The 17,181-nt window shown below is 56.0% G+C and overlaps 3 protein-coding genes across 10 annotated transcripts in view; 1 reads left to right on the plus strand and 2 right to left on the minus strand.

Annotated features, from left to right (window-relative positions):
- Positions 1 to 281: 281 nt before the first annotated feature.
- MYD88 (MYD88 innate immune signal transduction adaptor) lies at positions 282 to 4,653 on the minus strand. 3 transcript variants are annotated; one of them, XM_010945839.3, is made up of 5 exons: positions 4,232 to 4,653; positions 3,210 to 3,344; positions 2,600 to 2,804; positions 2,361 to 2,452; positions 282 to 2,104 (listed from the first exon to the last, which is right to left on the minus strand). In XM_010945839.3, the coding sequence occupies exons 1-5, from the start codon at positions 4,557 to 4,559 to the stop codon at positions 1,950 to 1,952; spliced, it is 915 nt and encodes a 304-aa protein (XP_010944141.1). In that variant the 5' UTR covers positions 4,560 to 4,653; the 3' UTR covers positions 282 to 1,949. The 3 variants fall into 3 exon arrangements, with proteins under 3 accessions (XP_010944141.1, XP_045365687.1, XP_010944142.1); XM_045509731.2 differs by having other exon boundaries at positions 2,361 to 2,403; positions 2,615 to 2,804; positions 4,232 to 4,648; XM_010945840.3 differs by having other exon boundaries at positions 2,624 to 2,804; positions 4,232 to 4,645.
- Positions 4,654 to 6,115: 1,462 nt separating this feature from the next.
- ACAA1 (acetyl-CoA acyltransferase 1) lies at positions 6,116 to 16,501 on the plus strand. The gene is made up of 12 exons (XM_074345255.1): positions 6,116 to 6,393; positions 6,605 to 6,698; positions 7,653 to 7,710; positions 9,918 to 9,997; positions 10,291 to 10,333; positions 12,545 to 12,643; positions 13,583 to 13,663; positions 14,793 to 14,983; positions 15,123 to 15,302; positions 15,598 to 15,653; positions 15,747 to 15,892; positions 16,192 to 16,501. The coding sequence occupies exons 1-12, from the start codon at positions 6,217 to 6,219 to the stop codon at positions 16,265 to 16,267; spliced, it is 1,281 nt and encodes a 426-aa protein (XP_074201356.1). The 5' UTR covers positions 6,116 to 6,216; the 3' UTR covers positions 16,268 to 16,501.
- Positions 16,502 to 16,708: 207 nt separating this feature from the next.
- The window catches only part of DLEC1 (DLEC1 cilia and flagella associated protein), an 82,026-nt gene continuing 81,553 nt past the window's right edge, over positions 16,709 to 17,181 (minus strand). For all 6 annotated transcript variants that reach the window (XM_074345231.1, XM_074345234.1, XM_074345233.1 and 3 more), the window contains 2 exons: positions 16,958 to 17,081; positions 16,709 to 16,874 (listed from right to left, as the gene is read on the minus strand). In XM_074345231.1, the coding sequence (XP_074201332.1) occupies positions 16,751 to 16,874; positions 16,958 to 17,081 (248 nt within the window). In that variant the 3' untranslated portion in view covers positions 16,709 to 16,750. The remainder of the gene's footprint in view (positions 16,875 to 16,957; positions 17,082 to 17,181) is intronic.

Below are 17,181 nucleotides of genomic sequence, written 5' to 3' on the forward strand. Positions count from 1 at the left end.
GAAGAGCAGCCCCTGTCCACTGGCTGGACCAGGACCCAGGAGGATGCCACCGTACACAAAGACCAAGTTTGGCAGATGCCAACGGTGTCCCCAGTGTCAGGAGCTGAGGCTATTTCTAGTTCTGCCTGCAGTGCTGGTGGCCTGAGGAGGAGGTCCAGCCTTCAGGAAGTCCCTGCTGAACCAGTGGAACCTACCCAAGGGGCCAGTGTCTCTTACTTAGGTGAGCCTTATCCCAGGTTCCTGCTTCCAAACTCCTTCCAGACACAAGCGAAACCTGCTGCTCCGAAAGTAGAGAACTCTTTATTATAAACCCAGGATACAGAAGGGGAAATTATAAACATAGCCATTTCTCAGCTCTCTGAAATTCTCACAATGAATACAAAACAGTTGTAAAAGCTACTTTCTTGAAATTGTTTTAAAATACTCTCCAGTATCAAAGTGTAGATAGGTGCTTGGTAGCTAAGTGCTTTATCAAGATCATCCTCTGGAGATCCTGAGAGAAGCTCCCTTCCCCCAGCCCTTGCTGGAGGTGGAGCAGAGAAGATGAACATTTCCTGTTAGATTTAGGGTCCCGGGTTCTGTCCTGGGGCAGAGACTTGAGACCATGACATTTTCTCCTTGAAGGAGAGCTTGAGGGAAACTAACATACAGATCCTCCAGGGAGGGAAAAAAAACAGCTGTGTCACAGCTGACTTGCTGTGTGAGTTCAGGCAAGCTCTGTTCTTACTCTGTGCTTCACTGAAGGCATAAATGCTGGCATATTGGGTCCTTTCCAGAGTCTGGTTTCAATGAGGAAGAAAAAAAGAGAAGAAGAATTCGAGTGTCCCATCTTTGTCCAGGGTCAGGCCCCCTTTATGGTGGGACTGTCCCACGTGGCTGTTCCTGGGAGCTGTACCCAGGGGAGTGTGTGCATGAAGATGCCTGTGTGCGTGTGTGTGTGTGAGGGTGCGTGGGCACGTACGTGTGTGTCTCCGCATGTGAGCTTGTATGTGTCCACGTGCCCACAAGCTTTGGGGCAGGAGGCTCTTACATGGTCACTGTTTGTAAACTGGTCCCAGCAAACAACTTTAAGGCAATTAAGGCACAGAAGATTGGTGAGAAAGCTCTCCGTGGGTGGCCGAGGAAGGAAGGCTTCCTGCTTACACCGCCATGGTAACCCAGAGCCCAAACTTAATGGAAATGCCGGAAGTCGAGATCCCATCTGATGCCAGGCGGAGCTGAGAGCAGGATTACAGGCACTCAGTAGGTGAAGAGAAAAGCAGCCCCAGATGTTCAGGCTGGTCTCTTGGGGACTTAGCACACTGAAGATGGGCAGAAGCTGGGAGAAGTCAAAGAAGCAGATGAGAGGTGGAACCATTGGGGAACCTCCCTGTGTGGACCAGCCTGCTTCCCCATTTGCCCCCTGGGGCAGGAGAAAGTGGGATGTGAGATGGGTAGCAAGGTCCAGAAGTGTCAGTAGGCACCTTGTGCAGTGGTCCCAGCAGCGGGCAGCAAGTGGTCCAGGCAGCCAGCTCTCTCAGCCAAGATTTGTCTCTCCAGGAGACCCAGAACAATACTTCACCATTTCCCACAGTGATTCTAACACAGCTCCTGCCTGTTCTGCCCACCCTACTTAGTTCTTAGATGGAGAAACTGAGGCCTAAGATGTGTGGACAAGTCAGAGCTGGCTCTTCTGGTCCTCCTCTTAGTCCCAGCTGCCTCTGGTTTTCACCATCCTGGCTGATAACCCAGCAAGGGGATGTGCCATTTGCAGCCACTGGTTCTGTGCAGGACCTGAGATGTGATGCCCAGATAGGTACTGGGGCTGCAGATGTGTCTGTGGAGTTGGCATGTCTGGGAATTGAGAGGCAAGTGGAGCACGGATTCCTCCTACAACTGCAGGTGGAGGCAGGGGCAGAAGTCCACGTACAGGCAGATAGATGCACACACACCTAGGGTCCCAGGGCTGTTCAGGGAAGGGACAGAGCCTTGGCAAGGCGAGTCCAGAACCAGGACTTGGTGCAGGGGTTGGTGTAGTCGCAGACAGTGATGAAGCGCAGGATGCTGGGGAACTCTTTCTTCATTGACTTGTACTTGATGGGGATCAGTCGCTTCTGATGGGCACCTGTAAGCCAAGGGGTGCAGAGCTGGCACCAGGCTCTCACCCGACAGTGGGGTAGGGCTGGTCCGCAGCCCAGGGTTAACAACAGCCCTCCCCCAACTAAGCACCCCTGGCAAACATTCGCCCACACCAAGGGCATTTGTGCACACACACTCAGATGGGCAGTTTCTAGGTGCTGCATTCATGGCCCTTGGTGACTGAAGGCGGGCATATTGAGGCCCCGCCTACCCCTCTATGGCAAGGGCAGGGCTGAGCTTACCTGGAGAGAGGCTGAGTGCAAACTTAGTCTGGAAGTCACATTCCTTACTTTGCAGGTAATCGTCAGAGACAACCACTACCATCCGACGGCACCTAGGGGAGAGTGGGCAGGCTGTAGGCACTGTGTCCATCTAGTTAAGCACACCCACCGGGGACAGCCTTGGGAGGAGCCCACTATGTGCAGGCTAGATGGGCTCCAGTGGGGGGAACCCCAGCATCTGGATTTGCGCACCCACTCACTTGCCCCCTGGCCACCTAGCCAACCTCTTCTCAATGAGTTCACTGGCGATGGACCAGACACAAGTGCCAGGCAGGACGTCACGGTCAGACACACACAACTTCAGCCGATAGTTTGTCTGTTCCAGCTGCTGGATCATTTCCTGCACGAACTGGATATCGCTGGGGCAGTAGCAGATGAAGGCATCAAAACGCTCAGGCATGTGCCCTGGGTGCACAGCACAAAGCTGATGGTTAGAGCTCAACAGGAAGGCTAGGGAGGAGCCCAGCCAGGTGCCCGAGCCTAAGCAACCCTGGTCCTGGACTCCATAGCAATCCTGAGATGACACTTCTCAGAGAAAGTGCCCTTCCCAGGAGAGGAAGATGAGCGCCCCTCCCACCCCGAGCCTGCTCCCAGGCCAAGCCCTAGGTTGACTATGAGACAGACACACAACTTAATGAGTCTTATGGCAACCCAGAGTTAGGACTATTATTCTTCCCATTTCGTAGGAAACCTAAGCTCAGAGAGATTAAGTGACTTGCTCAAGGTGCCACAGCCCGCCTGCTTTCAACATCCATGCTCTTAACACCGCAATGTCCTATGGCCCGGAGTGGGGCGATACTGGGCCCTTACCCGTGGGGTCATCACGAGTGGTGATGCCCATCTGCTCTGGGGTCCGAGGGATGCTGCTGTCTACAGAGTCCACCTGTAAAGGCTTCTCAGAGGCTTCCTGCTGCTGCTTCAAAATATACTTTTGGCAGTCCTCCTCTGTGGGGAAGAGGCAAGTTGTGGCAGGCTCTCCAGGGATACTCCACACCTCCACTCACAGTCTGGTCCAGCCCCTGTCCCACCTCCCTGATCATGTTCAGGGTTCTCCAGCCCACAGGTACCATCCACAGTTCAATAGCTCTGAAAGGGTGAGCTCCGACCTGGCTCTGGCCATCCTCAAGAGATGTCAGTGATTTTCTGGCCATGTGGGAAGCCATCAAGATCAGGTTTGTGTCTCTATCCCTTTACCCCCCTGCCACCCCTCCCACTGTCCTAGGGCTCCTGAGCATAGAACCCGAGGTCGTCGTCTTCTAGATTCCACGCCTGATGTGGCCTGGACATGTAAGAAGGGCTCAGGGGACCTAGTGGTTATGTGCAGTGAAGGCAGTGGCCCCAGCCAACCAAGCAAAGTGGCTGTCTGTGGGCCACTATGCCCATGCCTGTGCATGTGTATTATGTGTCAGCGAGTGTCAGGAAGGGATGCATTTCCCAGGGACTTGAGATTTCCAAGACTGTCAGCTTTCAGTCCTTTGCCTGCCCTGTTGCTCTACTTGAAGCAGTCCCAAGCCCCTCACAGAGGACCCTGATTCTGACTCCTGTGCCAACGTGGAAGTCTTTGCTTTGCCTAAGCTGTTTTCTCTCGGTTCTCTGCCTTACCCGGACTTCACCTTTCTCCAGTGCCTACCATCCCGAGTGTTGAAAAGAGGGAACTGCTCTTACACGGTTCTCCCTCTACAGGCTGCCTCCAGTGTCCCCTCTCCACCGCATCCCCTCTTACCATCCCCCGCCCCCCAGGTAGGAAAGGAGAGATGGATGCTGAGGCCGGTGAAGGTCAGCTCCTTCATCCCTCTCCCTCGGGCATGGGGCCGGGAAGGGGGCGTCCTCACCGATGCTAGGGCGCAGTTCCTCCAGCACGTCGTCGCGGCCCAGCTTGGCGAGCAGCTCGAGCAGGCGGCCCACCGAGGCGCCCGGACGTCCCTGCCAGTCGTCCAGCAGGCTGCCGGTGGGGTCGGCGTGCGTCTCCAGCCGCCGGATCTCCAAATACTCGAAGTCCATCTCCTCCGCCAGCACGGTCCAGTCGGCCGCCACCTGCGTCCGCACGTTTAGGAAGAGCGACAGGCGGCGTCGCACTCGCACGTTGAGCGCAGCCAGGGGTAAGGAAGACATAGAGGGGGCGAGGGGCGCAGACTCTGAGTCGGGGCTTCCAGTAGACATGGCGGGCGGTGCTGGAGCCGGAGCGCGGTCGAGTCGGGTCGTGGGCCTGTGCTTCCTCCTTCTCCTATGGCCACCCCTCCCGCTCGGCCCCGCCCCTCGGGTTTCTCTTTCCGAGAAGCACCGCCCTGTCCTACAATCTGGAGCCCCAGCAGATGTGCGGAGGCGGGAGGGGGGACGACTGACCTCTGCCCTCGGGATCTCCGCAGCGAGGGGGCGGGTTGGGGATGTGGAGGTCGAGGACCTGCTTTTTGAAGTCTACGGAGGCTCCACCGATCTGTCTTTAAGGGTCTGGTGCGGCGGCAGTGGGAGGATGAACTCCGGAGATTATAGGAAAGAGGGGCTTTGCTCTTTGGGATCTTTCCATTGGGGATCCGAGGGGTTCACACCGTCCTGCCCTTGAGGATGGTGGGGAGGTAATAAGGAGGGAGGCATCGGCATTGGGGAGGCATTCCCCAGTTTGGGGAACATTCAGTCCTGCCTCTAGTGCTAAGGGAAGCCCCTGGCTGTACACTCAGAGGCGGAGGTGGAAAAGGCATATTGCCTTCCGGAGCCTGAGGCATGCCACGGCCCTGCCCTTGAAAGGTGAGGGGTCACCCCATTCTCCGGAGTTGGGAGTCACAGGATGCCCAGGCCTTTGGTGACTGTGAAAAAGCCAGTATTACTCTCTTGGCGTCTAGGGAAACATTGCCACTGAAAGTCAGGCAGGCACCTGGCCTTGCTCTTTAGAATTGGGGACTGGGGACACAGTCCTGACCTGGGGAGCTCTGGTTCATTCATTCATTCAATGGATTTTTACTGATCACCTGTTAAGTGTCAAATATGTTGTTGGCACGCCGGATACAGTGTCCCTCTCTGCCTTGGTGGAGACCCCAGCCTAGTTGGGAGAGTAATCAAATCATCCCAGATGACTGTAAAATTGGTTTTTGTTTTTTGTTTTGTTTTGTTTTTATGTGTATGGTGCTTTCTCTCCAGATAGGAAACTTGTCACATCTCTGCACCTTGGTACAAGCCGTTCTCCCACCGCCCCAGGGTCCCAGATTCCCTCAGTCTTCCCAGGAGACCCCAAGAGCGTCGGGGTAGGCTCTGGGGCGTCTCGGAATTATTTAGGTCCCCCAGCTTGGAGACAAAAGAGAAGGCTAGAAAGGGGGAAGAGGAATTAGCCTCCGGAACTCCTTCCCAAGAAAGAAGCTGTGGGAGGGGGGCGCCCTGGCCATCTCTCCTGTTTGGCGGCCGGCATAGTTTAGTTGTAGGGAAAGGGACCCCTGGCAGCTGCAGAGTACGTTTCAAGATACCAAAACTCCTCGAATTTGGCAGTAGGCGGGGTTGCAAGTAGAAAGGTCCGCATTTCTGGGCGGGGCTTCGGGAAAGTTCACCTCGTCTGGCAGCCGTTGGCTACTATAGGAGAGGCTTTGGAAAGATCCTTTTGGGTCCTGCTCTAGGGGGTTGGGTTTGCGGACCTCAGGCAAACTCACTTTATGACTGGCTGAGGCGGGAGGAGGGCGGGACTTCTGGAGGGGAGAGCTTGTCCGACCTGCACGGCCGTGGGCGGGGCTTAAGCTTCGGGTCAGAGGTGCAGTTCTGCGCCTGCGCGGGCGATGTCTGTTGGCTCCAGCGCTCAGTTCCCGGCCGGGAGGGAGTCCACTGGGCTAGCTACGCGATGCTGAGGCTCCAGGTGGTGCTCGGCCACCTGAAAGGCCAGCCCGCTTCGGCCTCGGAGCTGGCGCCGCAGGCCGCGCCGTGTTGGAGCGGCGCTCCACGGGCGCCGGCCGAGGACGTAGTGGTGGTGCACGGGCGCCGCACGGCCATTGGCCGATCGGGCCGCGGCGGCTTCAAGGTGAGGCTCCTGGGCCCGGGCGCCGGGTGTGAGACAGCGGCCCGGGGCGGGCTGGGGTCTGGCTTCTCTGCTTGGTTCTCCTCGGCAGCAGTGTTGGCTCCGCGCCCGAGCTGTGACTGCTCTCTCTGGTGGGTCTGGGGGAGCGGGAGTCCCAGGAACCCCGAGCACCGCCGCCGGCCGGGGGTCATCGCGGCCGTGCTTCCCGCTGCAGGACACCACCCCCGACGAGCTTCTCTCGGCCGTCATGACCGCGGTTCTCCGGGACGTCAAGCTGAGCCCGGACCAGCTGGGGGATATCTGCGTGGGTGAGCACACTACCCAGGCCCTGCGCTCGGTCCTCCGTGCCTTCTCATCCCGCCCCCATCTGGGCACTTCCCAGGTGTTTTCACTGAGCGGAATGCCGACGGACTTCACGCAGTTGAATTTAATCATCCCTTTAGGGCTATAGACCCCACCCCCCTCTCCTGCCTGCCTGCCTGCACATTCTGCGCCCCCTCCAAGCACATTCTGCATAGTAAATGTGATAGAAAGCAGGGCTCTCAAGTGACATTTCAACGCCAAGGCATCTGGCACAGGGGTTTCAGAGCACCGTAGGAGACAGGAGACGAGGGCTCTCCACCCATCTTGATGTCTTATCCATGCCTTGACAGAATAGAGGGAGCATCAGAAACCATCTAGTCCAGCCCCTCACTTCCAGATGGAGAAACTGAGGCGTGGGGAATTTGTAGCAGAGCTTGTGCCTAAATCCAGGGCCTCTAGACCCTTTTCCTCCCACCCATGCTCCTCTGGCCTTGAAACATAACATTATATGCAAGCATCTCATCCCATAGGTGCCACCCCTAGGCCGGGAATCACTGTTCCACCCCTGGAGTGCCAGCAGGGCTTGGTGGAGGACACTCAAGGGGAGGTGTGCATTTTCAGAGACACTTTCCTAACTGCCAAGACTACTTCATTAGCCTTCAGTCTTTACACTACATTTTTCTTTTCATGTTATCTTTAAAGGCAGACGACCTTTCCAGTGTGTGCTGGATTGGAAAAGCAGGGTGCATGGGCAAGGGAGCTTGGGCCCCTTGGGAACTGGGTCTAGTCTATTGTCTAGAACTAGGACAAACTGCTGTATAGCTGGCTTCCTCTATTCCAGACCTTGAAATTCCAGTGTTTCTGAAGGAAGATCTGGAATGTCCCCTGTTTAATAATCAAAGCTGTATATTAGTGCCCAGGGCAGTGCCTGGCACTGAATAAAAGTCTCTTGTCCACAGGAAACGTGCTTCAGCCTGGGGCCGGAGCAGTTATGGCCCGAATCGCCCAGTTTCTGAGGTAAGCTTTTCTGGTTCGAGCTCTGGGTTGGTCATTTTGACTCTTGAGTGGGCTTCGGCCTCAGGGAACGCAGCTGTGGGTGGGAGATGATCAGGGTTGGATGCAGTCAGGATTCTCGACACCCTGCTTTCATGAACGCTACCTTTCCCCTACTTTGAAGGGAGGGTGTGTTCCCCGGCGCCGAGCCAGGACCAAACAGCCTTTGGGACCGGAGCAGAAGCTCTCTGTGGCCTAATTTTTTAGCCAAAGTCAGCTTTTTGCTTTGGCTTTTGTACATGTGAACTCTGTCCCCTTGTCAGGTAGATAACCAGGTAGGCACACTGAAGAGTGACTTTGAGCTTTTTAAAAGCTAGCTGAGCAAGTTGGAACCTCCAAAGCACAGCCAATCAGTAGAGACTTGCGAATGGGGCAGAAGTCTGGGATGAGGGGTAGCCCAGGAGAGGCTTTACCTGGGACAGGGCAGGAGGTTTAAATTATTTAAGAACCACTTAGCTGTGTACGCCTAGCTGCATGGAGAAGAAATAATGGTAACATTAACTAGTTAAGGAACAGGAAAACTGACAAAACTTCTAGACACAGAGAGGTTCATACTGCTTAGCCTGGAGTTCATAGACTCCCACCAGCTGCTTCCTCTTTCAGCCAGCCTGGCCGCCACTGTCTTCCTTAAGCTGCTCATTCTGTCCCCTTGCCGTGCTGTCCCCACCTCCTCTGTCTGCCCAAACACAGTTTCACTGTTTTGCCCTGACTTCCCTGAGCGCCCAGGTTTAAAATGAGGGCCCCTTCCTTTCCAGTAGCTAGCCACGTGCCTCTTCGTGATGTGCTCTGCCAACTTGCTCTGTTGCTGTCATTTCTGCTGGTTGCTTCACTCGCTGTGTGTGGTCAGGCGTCCTCTAGGGCACCCTCAGCGTCCCTCGGTGCCTCATACTGAGATGTTTAGTGAACACTTGGCAGATTGAGTGAAGGGGTGGGGACTTAGGGGACCTGGGAAGGGTTAAACAGGCTGCAGGGGCCTACGAGGCGATCCACTCAGCAAAGGATCTCAGCAAAGCCTGGCCTGGGCACTGGCCCAGGGCTTCCCAACCCTGGCTGTACGCCAGAATCACCAGAGTACTTTCACCCCTGAGATCCTGAGTCCACGGTTCTGAGGGCTTTGTACCCTTGGCCTGGGCAGGTTACACGTCAGCAGGGCGGCCCCACCAGCTTCCAGGGCTGGAACCAGTGTGAGATGCTCGGGGAACCCACCAGAACAAGGGATGTTGGAACATCTGGTGCCCGTCGGGGTTCTTTGTTCATCTGGGAACAGGCTTTCCAGAGAGAATGGGGACATAAAGGCCACGTGACTAGTAAGGCTGAAGAGCGGGGATGCTTTCTGGCCTCATGCTTTAGACATTCCTTTTGCTCTGGTTCTCTTGTCTCAGCAGCAGGCCCTCTTTTCTGCTCTTTAAGGGGAAACAGAGATGTAAAGTTTTCATTTTTGAATCTTCAAAGGAAGAGAAAGAAGGATTGCTATTGCCCAACCAGGCTTCTCTTTGAAACCAAGAAGGGCCTTCCCAGAACAGACCTCTCCCCCATATCCTCTGCTGTAGCTCCTCTCTAAAGGACCCAGATAATTGTATCTCATACATATTTCCTGAGTTTTTCAGATGCTAAAACCCACTACCAAATGGAAGAAATTAACTACTTGGTGATCCTGAGCATGTAGCCCCCAGACCGTCTGGCGCCTTAGGAATGATCACTATCTGTCAGAATCAGTCAAGCTGATCACGTGCCCTGGAAGGCCCTCCCTCATCTGGCCTTTAAGAATGCTCAGCCTAAACCCTTTGGGGAGTTCGGGGTGTTTTGCACACAAGGCACAAGTTCTCCTTGCTTGGCCCTGCAGTAAGCCTTTCTCTGCTCCAAGCTCTGAGGTTTCGGTTAATGTTTGGCCTCAGTGTGTGGCAGGCACACGAACTTATGTTCGGTGACATCTTGCCTTTGGGCTGTGCTTGGCCTTGGTTGAGGAGAATCACAGGGTAGAAGGATGTGTGCTTGTGGGGCCCTGGGTAGCAGCACCTGTAGAGACGGGGTTTGAAGTCAGGGCAGGGCTGGGTTTGTTCCCCTGGTCTTTCCACCCCCTGACAGGGCGGTCATGTTGGTCACAAGCCTGCTTTCCCTGAGAGCCTGGCCAGGGAGAGGGGCTGACTCTGTGGTCTTGCTTTCTGTTTCAGTGACATCCCAGAGACTGTGCCTTTGTCCAGTGTCAATAGACAGTGTTCATCGGGACTCCAGGCGGTGGCCAGCATAGCTGGTAAGTTGTGACTGGTGGGGCGCCCACTGCTACGGCCTGGCCTTGGTCCTGGCTCCGTGGGTTTGGGTCAGCAAAGTCATCTGCTGGGCAAGCAGTAAGGATTTCGCAAAGGACCCTAACTGCAGAGTTAATGAAAGCCCCTCAGTGCGTCCCCCAGCCTTTTCTGGACACTCCTGGGCCTTCCATCTCTGAAGCTGGGGCTGAGTCCCACTTAGAGACCAGGTGGGGAAGAGGCTCCCCTGTTCCCAGGACAGATGGACTCTGGTGATGTTTATGAAATGCTTTTGTTGCAGGTGGCATCAGAAATGGGTCTTATGACATTGGCATGGCTTGTGGGTAAGAATTTCTTCCTGCTGGAGCTTATTAACCCAATTTGTAACAGTGAAACTAATTTTCATCTGCTGAGTTCTCAGAGCCCATGATTTCAGGATTCTCCCCTGGCCCTTTCTGGCAGCTGGCTGGGAGTGGTTCAGCTTATAAGCAGCCCCCAACTGTGACTGCTCAGGAACCGCCCACACCTCTCAGCACCTGCCCGAGAGGAAATGGGCTTGCTTTCTTGGAAATCTGTCTGGCTGGAAATGTGGGCAAGCATTTTGAGAAAATAGAACACGTGGGTTTCCTCCTGTGGCCCTTGCTGATTCCTGATTGCTGATGAGAGAGAGACAGCAGCTTTGGTCCCCCTAAAGCTAGGGACAGCTGCCTCCTATAGAACTAGCTTGTTCATTTTAGCAGGCTGTCTGTCCCCTACCCTGACTGAGGTGGAAACTCCCAGCTGTCTCCTGCGTTCTGAGGGACACGGTCAGGTCTGTGGTGGTTTGGTTACTGTCAACTGTGACTCCACCTTTGGCTGCTGCACACGGAGCCACAGAAGTTGAACTGGGCAGCTCCTCCAGGGATGGCGAGAGTGACAGGGCCCAGGCTCCCGTGAGCACCAGTGTTGGGAGGGCAGGCCGAGTGAGGGCTGTGGCAGGCTCAGGGAGGCCAGTGGCCCCAGGGGTCTTTGAGTTTCTCTTCATGGCGTTTTTTTTTTTTTTAATATTTTATTTTTATTATTGTATTATTTAACTAAAATAATGCAAATATATATTTTATATAATATATTCATAATATAATTTATATATTTATATTTTGTGTTTATTATATAGTTTATTAAATATATAAATTATATAATACGTATTTTACAAACATTTTATATAAAATATTAATATATAAAAATTACTTTTAATATTTATTTCCATTATTGTATTTAACTTTTATTTTGGTGTAGTGGGGAGGTAATTAGTTTCATTAGTTTTATTTATTTTTAGAGGAGGTACTGGGGATTGAACCCAGGACCTCGTGTATGTTAGGCATGCGCTCAACCACTTGAGCTATACCCTCCCCCCTTTCATAGCATTTCTTGATCGGAGCCTTTCTAAGCCATCTCAGAGCTGTGCCGATTGGCACTTGTGCTGCCCTGTGTCTGCACTTGTAAATAAACCCAAAGACCACACTGTGGGGACTTTGGCCAGGCAAAGTTCAGGCTGCCCTCTGATTTCTCTCGTGTCCCTCTGTCCTACTGGAGAAGGGAGGTGTGGGTAACCTGAGGAGAAGGCTGGAGGCTTCATGAGTTTCTTAGAGGATATCTGAATCCCCAGGCAAGTTAAAGACCACGTTACTAGGGTATTAAGAATCTGGGTCAGGACGGTCCCCCACATCACATGCTGACTGTTCCCCCTAGAGTTTGATGATGACAGGTAGCCTGGGGCATCCTACTTCAGAGTGGGCTCTGGGGCCAGACTGCCTAAATTTGGATCCTGGTTGAGTGACCATGGACAAGTTACTCAGCTTCTCGGGGCTTCTGTGTCCTAATCTATGAAATGAGGATAACTGTCTCAGCTCTGTTGAAGTTGATGAGAAGATTAAATGGGGTCATAACAGCAGCTAACTCTAGGGCATACATCCTGTGACTGACACTGTTCAGAGCACTCTAGTACCTGAAAAGATTGTAAAATAGCACGGGGCACCTGAAAAGCATTCAGTTGAGGTTATGTGTTTTATCATCCTTTGAGGCCTTATGTTCCCCCACCTCCTGCAGGCCCTTTCTGGCCACACTAAGCTGAGATCTCAGCTTTCCCTCTGCTACCAGCACCTCCTTGTCCATGCAGGTCAGCCTGCCCTTTGATGTGCAGCTTTTAAAATACTTGTCTCTTCTCTCTTCTGAATTTGTGGCCCCTGAGGCCAGGGCCAGGGCTTGTTAGCTGTGTTTCCCCCACGGCGGTGGCCAGCACTAGGCTGCTCTCCCAGGACCTGCCCGCTGGCTGCAGGAGCAGTTGTGTTGAGGAAGGGTGGCCCTGCCCAGGAATGTGGACCGTGCAGCAGTCTGCCCTGGGCGAGGGGTGGGGGTTGTTGAAGCCCTGCACCGCCAGCTCTGCTTGCTGGCCAGTGCCCCGCCTGGGGCTCCCAGACAGCCCATTGGATTTCCCAGGGTTCCCCGACTGCTTCCCAGCACTTGGCTGATGCACAGCTGTCCCTGGAGAGCCCTGCTAATGACGTCCTCCTCCTCAGGGTGGAGTCCATGTCGCTGGCTGACAGAGGGAACCCTGGCAATATTACTTCACGCTTGGTGGAGAAAGAGAAGGCCAGAGACTGCCTGATTCCTATGGGGTGAGTGCCCACCCGTGGCTCCTTTCCCCCGGGCCCCGTCAGCTCCCTGCCTGGCCCGGAGCAGGGGTGCAGGAATTTGGATTATCGTGTGGCCTCCTGCCTTTGGGCCTGGTCTGTTCTGCAGGGCCTCTGGGGATGGGACTTAATGCTGCCCCTGGCTGCCCTTTCCTGAGGCCCCCAAACTTCTCTATGCCTCTGGGTTTCCAAAGGCAGCGCAGCCTGTCACTCCCACCCTGAGGGGCTCGGTCACACTAGGCATGAGGCAGCTACACTCCAAAGCCCTGGAGGCCCAGGAGGTTGATGAAGGGGGTGGCCATGCTGATGAGGGAACGTGGGTCCTGTCTGTGCAACATCAGAGGCGCGCTGCCCGGGCACAGCACCTGAGCTCTGCAGCAGTGTCCCCGAGCTTCAGGCCAGCCCCAGGATCTGTGGACGGGTGTCCGGGCTCCACTGGATGTGTGAGATGTGCAGCTGCCTCCACATCCACTGACCCTCTCCGAGGGGCGCCTGTAAAGCCAGAAGCCCAGGCTGGGAGGCCTTGCTGTGGCTCTGGGCTCCTGGAATGAGGGTGGGCTCCAGTTACGGGGAGCAGAAAGCCTGGGGGTGGCCTTCCCAGAGGGAATTTGGGAGCCATCTCCCCACCGTAAGGCAGTTTTCTTTGAGGCACAGGAGAAGCTGGCCGAGTAGCCATTTAGCACCCCCCACACACACCCTCATCTGCGCTGGTCTCTGGTGCACAAGCTTCCCAGGGCCCCTGACTCCCTGCCCGTACCCCTGCTCTCCGCCCTGCGTCACCGCTATCTCTCCGGCAGGGACTGGCCTTCCTGTTGTCCCCTGCCTATAGCCCTGGGGGCCCAGAGTTCTAAGCACAGCTCTACAGCCTGGCCCTGGCCCCAGGCTGCCAGGCCACACACTCACTGTTCACTGTCTGTGTTCCAGGATAACCTCAGAGAATGTAGCTGAGCAGTTTGGCATTTCAAGGGAGAAGCAGGACACCTTTGCACTGGCTTCCCAGCAAAAGTAAGTGCTATTTGGGGTGGATGCTTCAAAGGCAGCAGAGTGAGGTTTCAAGGCTGTCCTAAGGCTATAGCTGGGCAGTGAGTGGTTTCCAAGCCTCATACCTCCTGGGAGGGCGAGGTGGGCAGGAGCCAGGGCCACTGTACAGTTAGCACCTCCATGTCCTGTTACAGTCTGTTCACCTTGAGCGTCTTCTCCCTAGCTGGGCCTCAGTTTTCCCATCTATTCATTGGGGGTGTAATGAGGACCAGGGCTCTTCTCAAGTTGGCTGTTTGGTGGTTAGACATTGTAGCCACAGGTTTCTCTGAATAGCCGTCCCTCTGGAGTGTGGGGCTAGCACTGCTGGGGACCCCGGCATCCCAGCTTCTGGACCACTCCTGAGTTTGAGGGAGTATCCTGAGGCAGGGGCTGGTGGTGACATCAGAGGAACCCCAGGGGTTCAGGCTTCTGCGCAGGGGCGGGATAAACTTGGCAAGTCCCAGCTGCCCAGAGAGAGGACAGCAAAGGGAAGGTGTGGTATCCAGCCAGGTGAGCTTCTCTGAGGCACTGGTTCTTAGCCGCTTGGGGCCAAGTACCCATTTGATCTTCTCCATGGGAATGCCCCTGGACCCTGATATTTTGCATATGATTGCAAGGATCACCCTAAAATGCCTTGTACTTTACACTGTTTAATTCTAAGATTCATCAAGTAGTTAATATTGTCATTTTAAATAAGTGGAAACGTGGGGAACAGATGGAATCTAGCTGGTGGGATCGAACAGAAAAGTTGGCAGAACCCAGCCCAAATCTTCCTGGGGCTCCATCCTCAGTTTGGCTTAGTCCCTCTTGGGTGAAGGGCTCCAAGGGGCACCCTCACTTTCAATCCTCTCCCTCCCCTTTGAGACTGGGATCAGCCAGGATCTGATGATCTGAGTGTGCTGGCCAAGAAGGCCCTGGAAAGCCATGGGGGCTCCCTGCCACCCCCCAGGGCAGGCAGGTAGTAGGGCTCCCCCAAGGTGAGCATGTTCCCAACTTTAGTAGCCTAAGTTTGCATGTCTTCCCCAAAGGGCAGGGCGTGGGGCTTCAGGGGGGGACCCCAGGAAGGAAGATAACCCCACGGGAGCCTGAGCCTGGCTGTCCATGGTGCTGGCAGGGCAGCCAGAGCCCAGAGCAAGGGCTGTTTCCAAGCCGAGATCGTGCCTGTGACCACCACAGTCCATGACGACACGGGCACTGAGAGGACCATCACTGTGGCCCAGGATGAGGGCATCCGCCCCAGCACCACCTTGGAGGGCCTGGCCAAACTAAAGCCCGCCTTCAAGAAGGGGGGCTCGACTACGGCTGGTGAGACTGGGCTAGGGGCTGCTTCCATGCTGGGTGTCCTCCCCTGGGAGCCTGGAGCCACCAGGCAAGGTGCAGGTGGAGGGTCTGGACCTCCTCAGCTTTGCCCTCGGGCCTCCTTAACGCTATGCTTTCCCTCCAGGGAACTCCAGCCAGGTGAGTGACGGGGCAGCTGCTATCCTGTTGGCCCGGAGGTCCAAGGCAGAAGAGTTGGGCCTTCCCATCCTGGGTGTCCTGAGGTCCTATGCAGTGGTTGGGGTCCCGCCTGACATCATGGGCATTGGACCTGCCTATGCCATCCCTGTAGCTTTGCAAAAAGCAGGTAAGGTGGCTCCTTCACACCCTAGATCACCCAGATCTAGGGATCTGGATCCAACTCTTGCCTTGCGTGCTGCTGCCAGAGGCGGGGGTGGGGGCCTGTGAGTGCTGCAGAGTGAGGGTGGGGCAGGCGAGCACCCCGTACCCCGTCCCTTCCTGACCCGACAGCAGGGAGCCACTGACCCCTCTGGAACAGACACACCAGACAGCCCCCAGGCCATGGATGGGGTGGGGCCCCGGGGAGACAGGCTGCAAAGGGGCCACTGGGACAGCTTAGGTCTCCCCCACTTTACCTACAGGGCTGATGGTGGATGACGTGGACATCTTCGAGATCAATGAGGCCTTTGCCAGTCAGGTGAGCCTTTGCTGCACCACACTGCCTGGGCTGCCCAGTTAGAGCCAGTGCGCCGGGGAGGGGGGCTACAGCTACTGCTCCGTCTTCTTCCAGGCCGTCTACTGTGTGGAGAAGCTGAAACTACCCCTTGAGAAGGTGAACCCTCTGGGAGGGGCCGTGGCCTTGGGCCACCCACTGGGCTGCACTGGGGCGCGACAGGTCATCACGCTGCTCAACGAGCTGAAGCGCCGCGGGAAGAGGTGAGGCCACTCCCGTGGGGGTGTCAGAGGGAGGGGGACATGCCTGCACCCACACACACAGCTGAGGGGACAGGGCGTGATGCCTGTTTTCCCCGAGAGCCAGCTGTGCGGGGGACCCTGGCGTGCAGCTAGCATCTGCCACCCTGTGCGTGTGCCCAGGCAGGCAGGCCCTGGGGTCTGGCCACCTCTGTGCCCACGAAGGCCTGGGTCCCCCCAGATCAGCCTGGTCCAGTAAGAGCATGGTGGCTGGGCCTCTGCCCTTCGTGCCTTCACCCAACCAACATGTTATGCTTCCACAGGGCATACGGGGTGGTGTCCATGTGCATCGGGACCGGCATGGGAGCCGCCGCTGTCTTCGAGTACCCTGGGAACTGAGTACCCTGGAGCCCAGGCTCCAGGTGCTACCCAGTGCTCTGGCGGCCACACTGCAGAAGTGACACCTGGGAAATTGAGCACTGGAGGTGGGGGCAAATCAAGGCACTTCAGCCAACAATGCAGGAGCCGGGGAGGTATGAGGCCCCTCTTGCTGGGACAGAGGAAGGTCGCCCGTGTACTGCCTGGGGATGGGGAGTGCAGTGGACATAGTAAATGTGTCACCTTGTCTCAGCAGCCGTGGTTTTTCCCAAGGGGCCAGTTCTTGCTGTGCTGCGCTTGCCTCTGCTCGACCTGAATACTGATCCTTAACTGCCGCGGGCTCCACAGGGGTACGACCTACCCTTGTAGCAGCTGAGGACATAGGGCCTGGTAGGGGGTCCCTCCATCCCAGGAGCTGCTCAGAGGCCCTCCAGGGGGCGTCCCGGCCAGCAGACCTGTTCCTTAGTCCTGGGCCATGTTTATTTGCGGGCGGAGGGTGGAGCCTCAGAACTGGCAGGGGGACGCGTATCTCTCATCGTAGGAGCCTTGGCCGCGGAGCCGCAGGGTGCAGGAACTCTCACCAAGCACACCTTCCACCATGAGCGTGGACTCGTACAGCTCACAGCTCCTGTGGGGAGCAGGGCTGAGATGGCGGGGGGCCCTGGGCCAGGGCTCCGGGGGCGGTGGCGGGGGGCTGAGGAGGGGCCGCACCTGGCAGTGAAGGACAGCTTGAGTGTGATGGAGGTGGGCGGGGCGTGGACTGCTCGTGCCTCCAGCAGCCCACTGCATGGGGAGACCCTGAAGGCCACAGGGTCCTTGTCTGGCTCTTGCTGGCCTGCACGAGGAGAAGGGGACAAATGCAGACAGCTCCACACGCCGCCCCAGGGAGCGTGCGCCTCTGCTCCTGCCCAGCAGCACAGGGCGGGGGAACTGGC

The sequence above is a fragment of the Camelus bactrianus genome, chromosome 17, assembly GCF_048773025.1.
Source record: "Camelus bactrianus isolate YW-2024 breed Bactrian camel chromosome 17, ASM4877302v1, whole genome shotgun sequence".
Taxonomy (NCBI): Eukaryota; Metazoa; Chordata; class Mammalia; order Artiodactyla; family Camelidae; genus Camelus; species Camelus bactrianus.

Coding starts and splice junctions, on each gene's coding strand:
- MYD88 (XM_010945839.3), bottom strand. CDS start 4,559: ATGTCTACTGGAAGCCCCGACTCAGAGTCTGCGCCCCTCGCCCCCTCT. Junction 2,805..3,209: donor CACTCGTGATGACCCCACGG/GTAAGGGCCCAG, acceptor CTGTGCACCCAG/GGCACATGCCTGAGCGTTTT. Junction 2,453..2,599: donor GCTAGGTGGCCAGGGGGCAA/GTGAGTGGGTGC, acceptor ACTCTCCCCTAG/GTGCCGTCGGATGGTAGTGG.
- ACAA1 (XM_074345255.1), top strand. CDS start 6,217: ATGCTGAGGCTCCAGGTGGTGCTCGGCCACCTGAAAGGCCAGCCCGCT. Junction 6,699..7,652: donor GCTGGGGGATATCTGCGTGG/GTGAGCACACTA, acceptor TCTTGTCCACAG/GAAACGTGCTTCAGCCTGGG. Junction 10,334..12,544: donor GACATTGGCATGGCTTGTGG/GTAAGAATTTCT, acceptor CCTCCTCCTCAG/GGTGGAGTCCATGTCGCTGG.